This window comes from Chanos chanos, chromosome 4, assembly GCF_902362185.1.
Source record: "Chanos chanos chromosome 4, fChaCha1.1, whole genome shotgun sequence".
Lineage (NCBI taxonomy): Eukaryota > Metazoa > Chordata > Actinopteri > Gonorynchiformes > Chanidae > Chanos > Chanos chanos.
Window position 1 is genome coordinate 16,399,169 of NC_044498.1, and position 17,361 is coordinate 16,416,529.

The 17,361-nt window shown below is 42.0% G+C and overlaps 2 protein-coding genes across 2 annotated transcripts; one reads left to right on the forward strand and one right to left on the reverse strand.

Annotated features, from left to right (window-relative positions):
* The first annotated feature begins 2,169 nt into the window (after positions 1–2,169).
* On the forward strand, positions 2,170–11,874 carry cep135 (centrosomal protein 135). The gene is made up of 24 exons (XM_030772770.1): positions 2,170–2,282; positions 2,651–2,841; positions 2,918–3,085; positions 3,437–3,581; positions 3,711–3,795; positions 3,982–4,110; positions 4,384–4,599; positions 4,792–4,857; positions 5,328–5,478; positions 5,636–5,868; positions 5,997–6,152; positions 6,495–6,638; positions 6,831–6,908; positions 7,125–7,276; positions 7,437–7,552; positions 7,649–7,803; positions 7,995–8,050; positions 8,243–8,411; positions 8,624–8,734; positions 9,538–9,723; positions 9,958–10,167; positions 10,396–10,598; positions 11,263–11,367; positions 11,715–11,874. The coding sequence occupies exons 1-24, from the start codon at positions 2,170–2,172 to the stop codon at positions 11,872–11,874; spliced, it is 3,498 nt and encodes a 1,165-aa protein (XP_030628630.1).
* A 2,495-nt stretch (positions 11,875–14,369) lies between these two features.
* Positions 14,370–16,716, reverse strand: chst14 (carbohydrate (N-acetylgalactosamine 4-0) sulfotransferase 14). Its single transcript, XM_030772916.1, has 2 exons — positions 16,432–16,716; positions 14,370–15,197 (listed from the first exon to the last, which is right to left on the reverse strand). The coding sequence occupies exons 1-2, from the start codon at positions 16,714–16,716 to the stop codon at positions 14,370–14,372; spliced, it is 1,113 nt and encodes a 370-aa protein (XP_030628776.1).
* Between the last annotated feature and the right edge of the window lie 645 nt (positions 16,717–17,361).

Genomic DNA, 17,361 nt, shown 5'->3' on the forward strand with positions numbered 1-17,361 from the left:
ACAAAAAGTATCACATGGGCCAAATTAGATTTACAGAATAGCCTAACTATAAATAATTCAATAATGAGGTTACACACGTCATCTTTGAGAGGTCCTGTTACTTGGACGAGTCCAATCTTTGTTTAAGAGTTTGTGATATCCTACTGAACATACATTTTTCAGATTTGAAAAAGATGAGCTTCATTTGACGATCAACTGCAAAGATTTTCTGTTTACAAATGAGCCAATTGCTGTCAATTCGCCTTCTTGGTCGCTGCCCCCCCCCCCCCCCCCCCCCCCCCCCCCCGTCGATTCACAGCTTTTGCTGTAACAATATGTTAAGCAGTCACTTCAACATTTTCACAGGAGCACAGCATTGTGTTTTGATAAGTAACCTTGTCGTAATCCAGGTGAGAAAAAAACTATGAATATCTTATGTGATTTCAATTTAAGGCTGTACTTCTGCATTTAATTCACAATCACCTTTTGATCCAAATTACTGGAGTTGTAGCGCATTTAATAAAAACAAGACATTCATCCCTTTTGCTCTCATCACTCGATAAACAAAAAAAAGCTTTATCACAGCTTTATCTAATTTAAAGAAAAAAGAATGATGAGCCTTTCCATGGTGATATCTAAAGCTCAGGCCATGTAAAATGAATAGCAAAATGTTCAAAGTTAAAGCAAGGTTTCTTATTTCACTTCACAGTAGGCCTACTGTACAATTCAATACTTGTTAAATCAAAAGAATCTGTACATCCAAGTCTGTAAGACTAATAAAAAGCATTAGTTGGCACAGAAATAGACCAATTGAAGTTGATTTTTGTGATAAAGTGCAATGATAGGTCGACAGGTTACTTTCCTGTCATACTGACATGTGATAAAGAAAGGATTTCTTTCTATATGATTTCTATGGAGTTTTGCCTAATCGAAAGCTCATTCCAACATTTTTAAATGGATGCTGAAACTCCACGAGATGGCGTTCTATCCCATGCATTTTCTACAAGAAAAGCTGTCTTTTAAACTGTTTTAGGAAAGTTTTTAAACGTTCAGTACTTTGAATGACTTTCGTAAGAAGACTTTCAAAAGCATTTAGAAACAACGCTATGAAGATGTGCATTAAGGGAAAGTGCGCTTACAGGGTAAAAATGATCCCTGATACTATCCCAGCCCCCCTGTTTCCATGGAGACGTTTTTCTTCGGCGCCATTTTCAAACAGCTTACCGCCGGAAGACTTACCACAATGGGAGGGGGAAAATAAGCTAACTAGTTAACCAGGGTGATTAGCGGGGCTGGCTAGAGATTCGCATTTTTTATATTCCCTTTACGTTACTTATTCATCAAAACATATCTTATTATTGTCCGAATCACGTTGTTGTCGCGAAAGTCTCTTGCCCAAACAATCTCTGCTGATATAGTTTTGCTGAACATGAATGGAATGATGTGTCGTAGATAGCTACATGCGGCTAACAAACAAGCTAACCTAGTATAATTGCCGAGTTGACAAGTCGCTCAGACAGCCTATGTAATGAGCGAAAATGTCTTGCCAGCTCAGATGACTTCTGTTTGTAACTGTAAGTAGCATTTCTAACCACTCTGGCCTCATGTCTTTGTATTTCAAGCTAACAGCTGAACAGAGTTTTAAGCAAAGCTCACATTTTTACGTCTGACGTTGAATGACAATTTTGATTTGTAACAATGCCGATGATTTGGACATTAAGTACCGTTTCTAACCTAGACATTGTTTGTGTTCTTCCCATGTAACTGTGAGATTAAAAGATAATCAGTGAATCACATAAATCGCATATGCTATAAAACACTACTTGGTCCTAGAGTCCGTGACATAAACCGTTACAATACCCATCTAGAGTTAACTTAGCTGGTGCAATTTCGTATTAATATAGATGGTTAGAGCACATCTTGCCAGCTGCGCTTGGAAAACAAGTTTTGGAAGATTCGTTATCACTCTCCTTAGTTGATATCAAAGCGTAGAGCTGTCACTGCAATCCAGCGGTCTAAGTAAGCTAAGATTGCTTGCTGCAAGTCAGGCTCTTTCTCAGGTTGTACGATGCTACGTTTTTCATGTCTCTGTATAAACAGAAAAACCTGCTTGTGTGGCGTAGCTCGGTAACCTGATGCGACAGCCTCCTTTAAACGCATTAACGGACTGAAATCCAGAGGTGAAAGACCATGAGCACCAATGCAGAGAGGAAGTTTATAAATCTACGGAAACGTTTAGATCAGTTGGGATACAGACAGCCTTTGGGGATTGAAACCTTGCCACTGGTGGAGAAACTCTTCAGGTAACTCGTCATAGCCACCAACGGTATTTTGACAAAAGTGGTTTATAATATTGTCGTTTGTTTATTTGTATAGTTCACAGATAAATCACAGCACAAGAGATGAAATAGGCGAAACGAAGTCTACAGCGCTATTTATATTTATAGTCTCTTCTTGAAAACCTTCATACCTTTCACTGGCACCACAGCCCATTAAGTTTTTGGTGTGTCATACAGTTATAGGAATAAAATAACGTTTTGTTCAGGCCCTTGTTTTGGCTGTTGGATACACACCTTTGTAACCTACAAATATAACTTTTGTTCCTTTATAAGACAGTTTGGCTTGTCTCATTACAAGGGAAACATAAACTTCTCCTGTTCACTTTTTCTAGTGACCTTGTTCATACCACAGAGAGTCTCCGTAATGCCAAGCTCTCTGCTGGTAAGACAGAGAAGGAAAGTCGAAATCTTGATGCCCTCCTGGAACCATACAAGACGGAAAATGCCAGACTAGTCAAAGAAAACAATGAGCTGCATCTGGGGCTTCTGAAACTCAGGGAGGAGAAGGATCGTATTAGCAGAGGTATGGTGGGTCATATATATACTGTGTTTTAAGGCATCCAACAGTCACACATACCACATTAGTCTCTTACTGTTAGAACTGAAGGCTTACATCAGGAAGTTGGACCATGAGACCTCAGACCTGAAGTTCCTCAACAATCAGTATGTGCACAAGATCAGAGCCTTGGAGAAAGAGAGCAAAACCAAGTCTGAGCGCATCCAGCAGCTGCAGGAGAAGAACATGCAAGCAGTGGTACAGACACCAGGTGAGAGGTCAATAGACAACAGGCTTTTAGGAATGATCATTTCCCAATCATTTCTAAAGGATCTACTCTCAGATCAGTGAGGGCAGGCAGAACAGAATCTTTGTATTCTCATATGTGCAGAAGTCATATAACACTCATAGTGACTGGTTATTTGTCTTGCTTTTATTAGACCAATTCCTAACTAAAGTTCACCTGGTCAGATCACACTTTAGATCTTACATACTTCCGGATGTTTTAATGTATATTTGTTCTTGTATAAATAATGAACACTTTTTTTGGAAATTAATTTTCTAATTGGATAGATTCAGACAGAGCTATGTTTGTGTGCATTTGGATGGTTTATTTGGACAGGCGGCAAGAAGCGCTCTATCCCATTCAGACGACAGAGGATGCAAATAGATGAGCTCCTTCCTCCCTCTCATGGCCCCGCCCCACCAGCTGTGCCCCAGCCCGATGAACCGTACATTGCTGACCTTCTGCAGGTGGCTGATGACAGGTGGGCAAAACACTGCCAAAATATTCCCCATCGCCAGTTTTTCCAAGCAGATCAAATAAAATCCTGTACAAGTTTGTTTTGCATGACGGATGACTGTGGTGACTGAACTTGTTTCATGTTTTGGTACAGGATTCAGGAGCTGCAACAAGAAGTTACCCGATTGAAACTAGACTTGGATAGAGCCGATGGAGGAATCCGTCACCTCAACACACAGGTAAATGGAACCTGATTAAAGTTGACAGAGAAATCAAACGCTCTGCTTAACGTTGAGCTCTGGACCTATGTTTAGAACATTCTGCAACACAGTAGATTTTGCTTCTACATATGAGAAATGATTCACACACCAGAGGACACAGTGTGAATGTGTTTTACCAGTTTGGCTGTTTTTTGGCCTTGGCAGGTGGAGGAGAGAGACAAAGAGATTGAGCGTTTGAATCGAGCACTCGATGGAGGCCGGCCTCATGATGTAATTTCTTTGGAAGCTCAGAACGTCAGTAATGAGAAACTCATTGCTCATCTGAATCTACAGGTACTGACTGCTATATCACAGGTTATACTGTGAATGCTTACTGTTGTATAGTCTTTCATGTTCATGAATCATTAATGACATACTTCTGTAAATGCTACTTATACATCCTTCCTCCTGGCCAAATTAGCACCACCATCTGATTTATTTTTTTTTCTATTTTGCGGCCTTTTCCATATTAATCTTTAGGGTTTTAGAGGATTTATGACTAATCTTACTTTGATGGATCACTGTGTAGACCCAAGCAGTGACAGTTCTCTTACTGTGCTCTCTTAGATTGAATATCTGCAGGAGACAAATAGATCATTGGAGCAGAAAGTTGAGAGCCTGCAGCAGAAGAGGCAGAACGCCTCTACTGAAGTGGCTGACCTCAGTGCCAGGAACCAGGAACTGTGTCAGGAACTCACCCAGATAGATCAACTCGCTCAGCAGCTAGAGAGAGACAAAGAGATGGTCCTGGAGACAGCTGATATGGAGCTACAGGAGGCTAAGGTGAGGACAGAGTGTGGGGAGGAGGGCATTAGGGAAAAGGTGGATTGGAAGGTGGTGCTTGGAAGGTGATGCATGCTGTTTCCACAATGGGAAAGAAGAAATGAAACCAATCAAAAATTATAATAGTTGTAACGCTCATCGGAAATGTCAACCCCTTGCCTTGTTCATAATCCACTCTCTTTATCCTGTCAGAAAGAGATTCAGAGGCAGCACAGAGAGATAGAAGACTTAGAGCATGTCATCGGCCAAATGAGACAGGTATGTACCCCGGCTGTTTACCTGTGTTCTGTTGTCCAAATCATGTCATGGTAAACAATATGAGAAAGTGCTGATCTCAAGAGTTCACCAAGATGATCCTTAACAGTGGGATTTTTTGGAATGTGTGCACATGTTACATCCAAATTTGATATATGTCTGACAGTCATTTAATTGAACATTCTGAACATTACCCCTATATTTGTGGAGTTTAAGTTTGAGATTGTAGTGGGATTTAAACAGAGTTTGATCCATATACATTGTCTGTTGAATGTATAAGTATAGCTACTCTGAGTTGGCTGAGCCTTTGTTTCCTGGGATTGGTTGTAGGAAGATGTATCCAAGAGCCTTAATCCTCTGATTGGCTATTTTAAGACATTACCCTGAGCTTTAGCGTATTTCGCTGTGTGTTTCACTGAGTGTTTTTACGAGTCAGTCCATATATTAAAGCGTTTTTTGATTGGGTGATTCAGTCCGTGGCTGAGGGAGACCATGAGAAGGACCGCCTTAGGGATCAGCTGGCCGAGGTCAAGGAGCAGAACGAAAAGATGGAGGGATTGATGAATTTCCTAGAGGAGGAAAAGAACAGACTTCAGGACAAAATTGAGAAAATGACTCAGGCTGGTAAGAATCAGAAATGTGCTTGAATCAGAAATCACAGTGACCCTCGTATAGTATGGCTGTGAAAAAAAGAGAGCTTACATATGAAGATTATGGGGTTTTAAAGTGTTGTCGTAGTTGTTGATAATTAATTATTTGGTGGTTGTGGTTGTTGTCCTAGATAAAGAGATGGTTTTGGAGTTGGAGCGCATGCGGGTACAACACGGAATATGTGGGAAAGATCTTTCACCATCACGTCTCGATGCCTTTGTGAAGAGTTTGGAGGAAGAACGTGACTATTATAGACAAGAGGCGGAGCGTTACCGTAAGGCCAGGAGAGGAGCTGACAGAAGCCCCAGTGTCAGCCCATCCAGGGGGCGGAGCCCGAGGGGCAGAACTGCCTGGCATGGCAGGGTAAGGGACTGTGTGACAGAATGTACTCAGACACCACATACACACCTGTACACTCACGCAAACATGTGCATCACTTATGCACACACAGGTAAGTTCTGGTAAATTAACACCCGAAATCCCATGCACAGGGAGACAGTGGGGACTCTGAGCTCTCTCGCACTGTGAAAGAGAGAGATGAACTACAGGCTGTTCTGTCAGGCTTTGAGAGGCACATGGAAGACATCCAGACCAGAGTAAAAATCCTAACTGCTGAGAGAGACCAACTAAATACACAGTATCAACAGGTAAGAGACTGTGTTATTAAGGATACATAATGTTGTCCTGGTTAAGAATTAAGATGTGGTTTAAAGAGCCTTTCTGGAGGATAATAAACCTACTGAATGTGTAGTCCAGACTTTGTTTCTCTGTAACCTGAATGCCTGTGTGTGTGTGTGTGTGTGTGTGTGTGTGTGTGAGTGTAAGTTTATTGAATGTTGAAAGTCATCTTACCTGACCAGCCTGTTTGAGCTCCATTGACATACTGTGTTATAATTTCAGAATGTCATGAATTTTTGGTCACTTTTTGTTTGGGATGACCTGTATGGTTCTGTGTACATGTCACTGTGTGTGTGTGTGTGTGTGTGTAGGCTCAGGAGGAACTGAGGAGAATGCATGATGAGCTGGACTCTTCTCCTGCCCTGCAGCAGAGGCTGAGGGAAGAGAGAGAACAAGCAGAGGCTGACCTGCACAGAATAACATCAGAGAGGGATGCTCTCAGAGAGAGACTCAAGGTGTGTGTGTTTTCAGAGGAAGAGAGTGTTCAGAAAAGATTAGAAGAATTGTCTTGGAAACAGAATCTAATTCTGTCTCTCTCTAACATTTTACTCTCATTACTCCAGCTGCATATTCTTATGTGTGATGCTCAGCCAACTTATACTGTGTTCAGTGTTTGTAACTGCATCAGTCTACTCTGTCCTCTGCAGTTGGCCCAGACCTCAGCTCTGACAGACAGAGAACAGGAGGAGATCAGGATCTTAGACCTGGAGAACACCATTCAGATGGTATAGTAACACACACAAAAACTAAACTGCTAGGAATTCCTCTGGTGTTCTGCTATTAGCAGTCTTAGTGGTGACTGCAGTAGTGCTAAAACGTTAGTGTTAAGGGAGGGTTATGTGGAGAATGAGCTAACCCTGCATTTGCGTGTGCGTGTGCGTGTGTGTGTGTGTGTGCGCGTGCGTGTGCATGGACGTGCGCGTGTGTGTGCTATGGTGCAGTTGGAGAGGGAGAAGGCTGACCTGCGTGTCCAGGTGGCCGTGTTGAAGGAGAGTCGTGTGGCTGTAGAGGAGGAGCTGAAGGTTCGATCTGCAGCAATGGTCCAGAACGCGGAGGAGACCGCTCAGCAGAAGGCAGAGAGCAGTGCACTCAGGTGTGTACTCCTGTGTGTTTTCTGTCTGATTTTTATCGACAGAGGGAAACCCACTCAGCAGGAGATGATAAACCAACCCAATTAGTGACTGGTAACTTCATTAGTCAGTGAAATCGCTTCACAAATACAGTGATTTGCTGCGCGTGTTGTGTTTACCCAGACTTCTGCAGGAGCAGATGGAGCATTCTCTCTCTGAAGTTCAGCACAGACTGTCCGTGAAGACCAGTGAATTACACGCTGCGCACAAACAGATAGACAAACTGGAGGAGCGAATTGGTAAGACAAACGCAGCGGTCTTCACTGTGACCCGAGGCAGTGTGTGTGTGTTAGTATTCATGTACTTGCATGTGTGTGTGTGTGTGTTTTGTGCAGGAGAGCTCAGTCGGCAGGGTGCCAGTCAGAGCGATGAGGTGGCAGTGCTGCAGAAGGTGGTGGCGTCTCTGGACCGGGAGAAAGACGCTCTCCAAGACGCAGTAGATCAAAAGACAGAGAGCGTGGTTCTGCTCCAAGAGGAACTGCACAAGAAGGTACGGCATGGCCACCACAAATAAGACGATATCATCCAGCACATAGAGGTGTCTTATCTAATAATCGTACCAAAAGTTAAAATCACACGCGTGATTCTGGTTGTATCTGAACCTGACGCGTGCCGTCACTGGTTTCCTCGTAAACACCGTTATGGTAGTTTTTGGCTGACTTCGTGTGTCTCTCTCTGTAGGAGAAGACCCTCTCAGAAGTGAGGGTCAACATTACAGAACTTGAAAAATCTCTCAGGTAAGGGAATTTGTGTGAAAGTTTGGTATATGTGTGGTATATGGTAAACGTGTGTATCTTAATGATATAAGAAATGTAAATGTATCTGTGCTCAAATACAAACAGACCTGTACATGTGTATTTCATTGGAAATGAGGAAGTAGATTGTGTCAACTTGGAATGGATGTGTGATTGTTTGTGTATTACCTGTAGTCAGCTGAAGGGGGCGCTGAACAGCCGTGAGCAAGAGATTGCCAGTCTGCGCAGACAGCTGGACTCATCACAGGGGGAGCTCTCCTCCGTCAACAGGGACAGAGAGATCGCACTGAGAGAAAACCGCAGATTACAGGATGACCTGGCCACCATGACCAGAGAGAACCAGGTATATAAACAACAGGAGTACACACACACACACACACATGCATGCACACACAAATACAGATGCAATCATTTAGACATCAGTGACCAAGACTATTGAGAACCATGTGGAGATTCACATTTCCACTCGCCAGACCATACTTCAGAGACACCCATGACCAATGAGAAGCATATGGAAGCAAACACACCTAACCTAACCCGTGCTGTGCTGGGCAGGCGGTGCATGCCGAGATGGAGGAGGCCTTACGTGAGAGGGATGAGCTGAAGTTAAGAGTTCACTCCTACATCTCAGAGGTGGCCAGAATTGAGAACCTGTTGGGTGCCAAGGTAAGCGCACTCTGCATTAACCTTTTGTCATACACACAGCGACAAACCCGTGCATATGTGTTTAATATGACGTTCTAGTTCAACTGGTCCTTTCTGTGTAACTCTAATCTGTCAAGTTAAAATTTAGCTATTCAAAAATGATAGTGGAATAGGGTTTTCCACACAAAGCATCCTTTACCCTAATGCTCTACATACACAAATCAATATCTCTCCTCTTTTGTTTCATGAATATTTTGAATAAAATTGTGCACGTTACATCATGAATGTGAATAAAGAATTGTAGGTAATCTGATTGTTTTTCATGGAAAGATAAAATTGGCATATAGTTTGTCTTAAGGTGGATGTGATTGTCACGGTGCAGAGTCATTAACAATGCTACACAAAGGCAGATGAAAATACTGTAGAGTTCGAATAAACTGGAGTCTGAGGGAGTGTCTGACTTTAACTTTGACACTCAAGACCTTTGCTATTGCCGACTACAGGTGGATTAACATCTGTCATAGTAATGACAGACAAGGCTGCCCCTACACACCATGCTAAACTAAAATCACCAGTGCACTAGACAGTTTTCTTTGTCTTTGTGACATTGAGACTCTGTGCAGTTCAGGGGGGAAAAGTCTGACAGTTCTAGTGTTAACATTCTTAAAATCGTTCCATACATATGTAGACTAGTTGTTTTCTCTTTAGTATGGTTTCGGCTAAAGCAAAACCAAAATATGTTCAAAACTTGCTCTGTGGCTGTACCTGGAGTTGAAGAAGGTGTCGGCTGTGATGCAGGCTGGTGCTGCCTTGTGTCTCTGTAGGATCAGGAGAACAGGGAGATGCTGGAGAGGTTTCGCTCCGCCCACTCTGAGGCCGAGGAAAGGGAGCTGAAACTGCAGCAGGTAGAGGGACTCAACAACTCCATCAGACTGGAGCTGCTCTCCTCTGACACGGAGCGCAGACACCTCCGCGAAAGAGTGGGTCACCAGGAGAGAGAGATTCAGGAGGTGAGAGAGAGAAATGGAAAGGAGCAGATTAAACACCACAAGTTAGTTTTCTTCCAGTGATTCTAAGACGGTTTAGGCAGATGGACGCTTAAGTGAAATGTCAAGGCCCTGGAGAGCAAAGGTTAAAAGAACTTTTGACCCTGCGTAAGAGAGAACAGGGCCAAAACGTGTTTCTAAACTGCCGTCTGTCATCCTCCTCGTGTATGCTTAAGCCTCTTTCACTGCTTCTCTCAGCACATGAGCGCCCTGCAGGCGTACGAGGCCCAGGCGTCGTCTCTGGCGCGGGCAGTGTCGCGTCTGGAGGAGGAGTTACAGGACGCCAGGGCGGAGAAAGCTGCCGTGCTGGCCGACCTGACTTCCGTCAGAGAGCTCTGTGTCAAACTGGACTCCGGCAAAGAGCTCACAGCGCGGCAGCTGACAGCCAAGAGCATGGACCTGGAGAGGGTGAGAAACCCTAAAAACACAGACAGACAAGCACAAGTGTTCTTCAGACTTAGACCTGTGGTGTACTCCGCACAGAGCAAAATGTCTCAGATTAAAGTATTCCTGTCTTACATTCTATTCTTTAATCAGATAGCCAAATCATTTTATAAAAAAGCCCACTAGGTATCCATAAACGCAGCCTGTAAACACATCAGTTGATCTGACCTTATTTTACGGGCCTGTTATTAGGTCACTGGTGAGTTGGAGGATGTGCGCTCAGAGATGGAGCTGCTGAAGAAGCAGTTGGCCAGTGAGAGACTCACAGTGCGTAACCTGGAGACGCTGCTCTCCACCAATCGACAGAAGGAGTTCCAAACACACCTAAGTGCCAGCGAGAGAGAGTCTGAACTCAAAGTCCTGAAAGAGCGACTTGCCCTTGCAGACAGCAAAACGTAAGAGAGAAAAGGGAAAAGCTGATCAAGTCCCATATTTAAGTCATGTTTCATATGTTATGATTTCCATACATTGTGTGTGTTATGCATGTATATATGCATAACAAACACTCTAAACCTGCACAAAACATATGCGTATCAGATAGTTTGAGATTAGATCTCACAACAAAACCTATTTTATAGCTTCATTGCAGTGAGTTTATCTTTTCTGTCACACTCAGCATCCTACATCATATCAGAGATCCTTTATCAGCTCAGTAATGTGCTGATGACTACTTACATATGAAACACAGGAGACATGAATCTCTGTACTAGGCAAAAATGACATTCTGACATACATTGCCCAATATGGAGGTGCCATTACACAACCACCTTTTAGTCACTGCAGTTTCAAAAGAATAATGAAGTTGTTATTTTAAGCAAAGCAGAAGTTAAGCTCAAATACTTAAGCTGTGAGTTTGTCTGCAGGATCTTTAAAGCAGTACCTTCCTTTGGTTTGATTTGGATAGTTGAGTATTTGTGTTTGTAGACTTTGTAAACTTGCCTATCACGTATATTACACTACATATTACGTGCCGCTCTCAATCATAAGGTCCTGAATGAAGGAGCAGTGTGATCATAGATGATAATGGCGTGTGGTATTGTGTTACGCTGTGTATAACAGGGCCAGTCATGCCCGAGAGGTCTCTCAGCTGCGGGGAAAAGTCTCTCAGCTCCAGACAGAGATGGATGTGTTAAAACGACAACTGACCTCTGAGCGATTTGAAAGGTGAGACAAATCTGATCTATACACTCAGTGAAAGAAAAGAAAAAAACTTTGTGGGCCCCAAAGTGGTGCTGTTCACTGGAGGGTTCATTGACTGCCCGTGGCATTAATTGCATAAGAGGTCTAGAGCGTCTGTGTTGTACTGTTATTTCCGGTTGACCAGGCTGACAGTACTCCTGTAAGCAGCACACCAGCTGATTTAGCAATCTGCTGAGTTTACACTGTCAAATGCTTCACGTCATATTTCTACCGACTGATCTTTCTTGTTTCAATGTTGAGATCAGAACTCATAAGCTATGTAAATGACCTACAGCTGTCTCTCTCTTTCTCTCTTTCTCTCTCTTACTCAGGGAGAGGGCGGTTCAGGAGATGCGCAGACAGGGCGTTTCTTTCTCCTCTCTTCGTAGCTCCTCCCCTCTCAGTGCCTCCCACAGCCCGCGTCCTCTCTCACCTGAGCGATCCATCCTCCGCACACCAGAACGTTCTGCTGACAAGTCACCAGACAAGTGAGAGCTCCACATCAGTGCAGTCAAACAAGCAACCTGGGCACACTTCAGTTAGACCTGAGGGGCATTCTGAGATTGGTGGTGGCAGACATTTGATAATCATCTCTTCATCGTTTTTTTTTTTTTTTTTTCCCTCACTGTTGCAAACCGCTTACATATTTTACTCCTTTATGTTTATCTGTGATGTGTGAAGTTGGGTTTAAGAGTGTTTGAGAGTCAGAGAGTGCTTTAGACAAGCAGAGTCAAACTGGGAGGAATAGTTTCACTTTTCTCAGACATACTGTACCTTTAGTTTGGAGAGTCCTTAAAACCTTCATGTGTGCCTTAAGCACAGACCCATAAATGTTTTGTATTTTCTTATGCTGTAATTTAAATCAGTATTTTAGCAGGAGACAGGAGCATGTGACTTCACTCACTTGTCCCCACTGTAAACCTGTGAGAAAACGCTAGACGTTTATGCATGCCTGTCTGTCTTTTTGTCTACAGAAGTGTGAGCTTTAAAGATTAGAGAAGAGTCAGCGCTCAGAGGTAATGGAAACACTGACATTTGTGGTGATTACATGCTTTGGAAAAGATGTTAGGCATTAACCAAACTTATGCTTTTTCATATGTTTCATGTACTAAAAATGTATTTTATCCAACATGTCTGGTTGTTTCTGTGCAAATGAAAAATGTAAAGATGCAAATATATTTTGCATTTAATTTGCCTGTCATTACATTCTGTGAGAGCTTTACTTAATCAATGACAAATTGATTTTTTTTTTCTTAGGTGTACTTCTTAGAAGAGTCTTCTGCCCTCACTTGAAGTTTTTTGGAATAGAAAAGGTCAAATCATGTCATTGCTTCTAACACCAAAGCCAATCACTCACGCACATTATTTTAGTTGAATTATGGTTTGCATTACTTGAAGGAAATGAATTTGTTATGGACGAAAGCAAGCTATATACATCTCCAAATAAATAGATATTGTCATGCAATGTGGATATATCCATGAAGCAATGATCTTAACCTTTTTCCAGTTTGTTGTCAAATGTGTTTTTTCATTCTGTGATTTGTCAGTGTGTCATCAATGACTGACTTGTTTACATGGATAATTAATTTATTAATGTTAATAAAAGTGTCCAGTTTCAGTAAATTGACTGCTTTTTCAAAAGACACATACCTGGGCATAGAAGTGGTGAAAGCTTTATTTTTAATGTTCTAGGTTTCCATGAGATTCACTGAGGAGATGTAACTCTCTACTTCAGTAGCTACATTCAGGGGTTCAGTGTTACTCTGTGACTTGTGTTGATTCAAGGGTTTGTTTCCAGTCTTGATTCAAAGAGGAAAATTTGTTGCCCCAGACTGGACTTGAGAAGTGTTGCCTGTTTTGTACCAATGATTTGGCTTATGTCTAAAGTGACTACCCATATAGACAGTCTCTCCCATGTAATAAGACCAGAACTTGTTTGTCTGGAGTCTCTATGGTAATCACTGAAGTGACCATAATGCTGAGCTCACAAGTTTTGTATCGTTTGATTAAGAACCCCTCAAGCATCAGCTGTGCGCTGTCATTGGACCTCTGAAACACTTCACCTGTTTCCTCTTAAAGTAAACTGTGCTTTGGAGCCAGTGTGGGCACACATAAAAACAAATGAAATATAGTATAGAACTGTGCATCTATAGTGCCAGTGATCCACAGGAGAAGATACACTGAATCTGGTATTCTTATTTTGTTTTTAAGCAATGGTTACACAGCTGTTTTTTGTTTGTTTGTTTTCTCTTTGTTTATATTGAGCAGATAACCCAAAGCTGTTTTGTGTCAAGTCTTGCAGACTTAGACAGTTAGTTCTTTAGACTGTTAGTAATCATTTAAAGACAGGAATGATCTGAGCCAAGCAGAACTTTGGACATGTCAGTACCTGTATTTATGCAGTGAAGCCAAATTACAGCAATTCAAAGTTTTTTTTGTGGATTTAACTTCATGAATGGTATCATTCTCTTGGACACCGTAAACTTCAGCACAGCAGACACACTGTGCCTCCACACAGGTATCAAGACAGAAAATGTAAAAGCATCTCACCGACAAGATCATCTCAGAAGGTAGGGTGTACGCTACATATAACTTCAGAATTTTAACATTATACAATTAGAAATGAAAAGTTCTCCTTATGTTGCATTAGACTTTTAATATTATACTGATATAAAAATTGCAATCACAGTTTTGTGCCCAGCACAATGTGTTGAATTATTGGTCCACTAAAGGATGTGAATCTTGATTGTTTAGTAGAACGCTCTGTCTAAGGACATACAGTACTTCCAGTTTAAATAGTGGTTACCTCTTAAATAACTCTCCAATACACTGACATCAAGTTCCTGTGTTCAAATATATCCCAAAGTCTGTACAAAAATAGTTGCAGAACTAAAAAAAAATGTATCTGAAAAGGGGGGGGGGGGTGAAATGCACAAGAGGAAGTGTAACAGTCAAAAATACTAAACTTAAGTATAAAACAAAATCTGTCAGTGTCTACAGTGTTCAGCTGTGGTGTTGGGAAGTGGGTAGCTGAAAAGAGAAAAGTCTAGAATGTACTTGGGCAAAAGTTCTCTGAGCAGTTTCTGAGGCACGCTGCACAGGTAATAATGCAATGTCTCCTTGGTTACTGGCTTGTACCAAGTTTGGCGTTCAGGGAAACGCACGTGCGGCGGTGCACCAACACGTTCCAAAACATAGGCTGCATCACTCTCCAGGCGCTCGTACGAGCCAATGAAGTCATAGCCTATGGCACAGGGCTGACATAAGTTATAAATAGGCATCCAGTGTTCGTTCATGCGCTCCGGATCCTCGTCGAGCAGGTAACGCACGAACTCGGTGAAGGTCACATCATCTCCTGCACTGGCAACATCCTTAGCATGACCTTTCCGGTAGCGCCGTATAATCTCGACGCCGTACTTGCGTTGGTAGGCTTCAATCTCACCAAATTTGTTGCGATAGGCCGAAAGCAGGCGGGCCATCGGCTCACGTACGAAGAGGAATTTGAAGTAGTGCTGCAAACGATAGCGAATCTCCTCTGGAGGGAAGTCGGAGAGAAAGACGAGATCGGCGCGGTGATCCATTTTCACCTTGACGTCTACATTGGCTAGAGCACCACTCAGGACTTTGAGCACCCGTTTCCAGTTGGAGCACGCGACCTTGGGCACGTAGCAGTAAAGAAAGCGATGCTCATCATTAACCAAAATGTGCTGGAGTAAAGTCTTTCGCTGTAAGGGGCTCAGAGACCACACGCTGTGTGGCATGTTCTTCTGTCCACATACAGTCCTTATGGTTCGGTTACGGACCTCCTGTAGGAACTAGAGAGAAAAGGGGGATATGTTATCTTCTCCCATCTAAGTTAAACCTCTCCAAGCTATGTTGGATCTTTATCACCTGGCGTGGACAAACCTTGATGTCTGAGGGTCGACGTCAGACCAGATTTTAATGTAAAAGTCAAGTACATGGTAGATCAGAGAAGTCTCTAAGTTTAATATTACACTATTCAAGAAAGTTGTCCCGAGAAGCAGAGAAACGAATGACCTTTCCGATATCTGGAATTCGTTCAACAGGCTTTTTCATGAACCTTAATTACTCTAGTTTATTTATAATTTATTTATTTTTTCTTTGTGGGAAATCGCAGACATACGCTCCTTTTTAAACATATTTTCAGTGTTTAAAATGGAAGCCAGTGTTTGTAACATATACAGAAAACATGTTTGTGTTGAAACGAAGTAACTTCATGGCAAATAAAGCCACACATAAATATCCATCCACATAAAAAATGTTTACTCTGCACATTCCACAGTTGACACATTCTCAGTAAATAATCACAATGAAGTGCTCTGCACTTCAAAATTTACAAATGCAATCTGTGACCAGGCTTCCAATGATGTTTTTTCCAGATCAAATAATTTGCCAATTATTTTCTTTTTTTTTTTTTTTTGGTCAGAAAATGTTGCTAGACGGTGTCAATAATTAGTTCAAAAGAGGAATTTGAAGTGTCCATATACTGAAACATTGTTTCATTTTTGTTGTGTTTCAGTTGGATCTGTGGTATGAAACTAATGGTTTATTCTGAAACGTCTAAAATCCTGAAAAAAATCTCTAAAATAAATAACCAGCTGACACATACTGCATATGGCAACTGATGCTGGATACAAATATTTTGGAATTGCAATGCATTGAGAACCCATGTTATTAAAGATTCAACTTTAAGTAGCCTGCACTGTTAGTGTTCCAGTTTAAGTGTCTTAACCACTTTGAGGAAAGAACTTTGAACGTTCACTTTTGACAAAAATAACAAAGATTCCGGAGATGTGCAAGTCACAACATCTGCACATGGGGAAAATTCCTTGCTTTGATGTGCCACGCATTCCAAAGATCAGCTTGCAAGAGAGACTGAATGTGCGAGATGTAAGTTATCAGCATCAATCAAGAATCGGTAGCTCTTTAAAAACATAGGCTACTGTTTCAGAAGGTAAAAAAAAACAACTCGTGAATCGAAGTTAAAGTTGCGTAAACTTTAAATTCGCACCGAGGTTTACTTATTACCTGTGATTCCACGTCCACAGCTGGATCGAGATGTCTGACCTGGTTGTCTAGTTTCTTTCCGTTGGCTCGAGGTGGTGGAGTCTCCATACTATTCAACATCCCCTTTTCTATCATGAGCAACAGGCCTCCGGATGCCACGATAACTGCGAAAGTGAGCACCGAGGGAAGGACGGCAGAGTTCCGACGCAGTGAGATCGAACTCACTGGCGGTCTGAAGTTAATCACTGAACCGCTTCTCGCCGCGTTGGCGGTCTTTAAGGCATAATTTTGCTTACGCGGCGGCATATTTGCCTTTTGTTAAATGTTTTCTCTGTAAATTGTTTGCGTATAGATGCGAACAGAGACAGCAAGTTAACACTTACCCATTACTTCTATCCCCTGACCAACTTCTCAGCAATTTCAGTTTTTTCATCGCATTTTCACTGTACTAGCGCATTGTGGGAAATGTAGTTACTGAACACAGTTGTCCCACTCAGGGGTGGGGAAATAAGGATGCCGGAGTTCCATTGGAACATTGGAATCCGTTAACATGGGCGCAAGGGCCTGGAAGAGTCTCCACAGCAGTTTCCTTAGCATCAGATTTTTTTTTTTTTTTTTTCAGAATCCTGTCTTTCGACGTTTGCGCACTGCTAACGTGTTTAATCGTCTCAGCATTAACAGTTATTGAGGTTTATTCTTCGCAAAGTCAACTGGGTTACAAAAATCAGTTAACTTAGAATCTTTTTCAAAATATGTCTATTTGCAACGGTTTTTTTTCTTTCTATATTTTGAAACTCTGGATGTACCACCTAGTTTGTTGATGATGCTAGTTTCAAATATGGTACAGAGGAAAGACAGTTAAAGCAAAAACAGTTCTTAATTTTATTTTACATTTGGCATTCAGTTACATTAGACAAGTGCCCACAGCAGGATTGTGCACATAAATAGAGA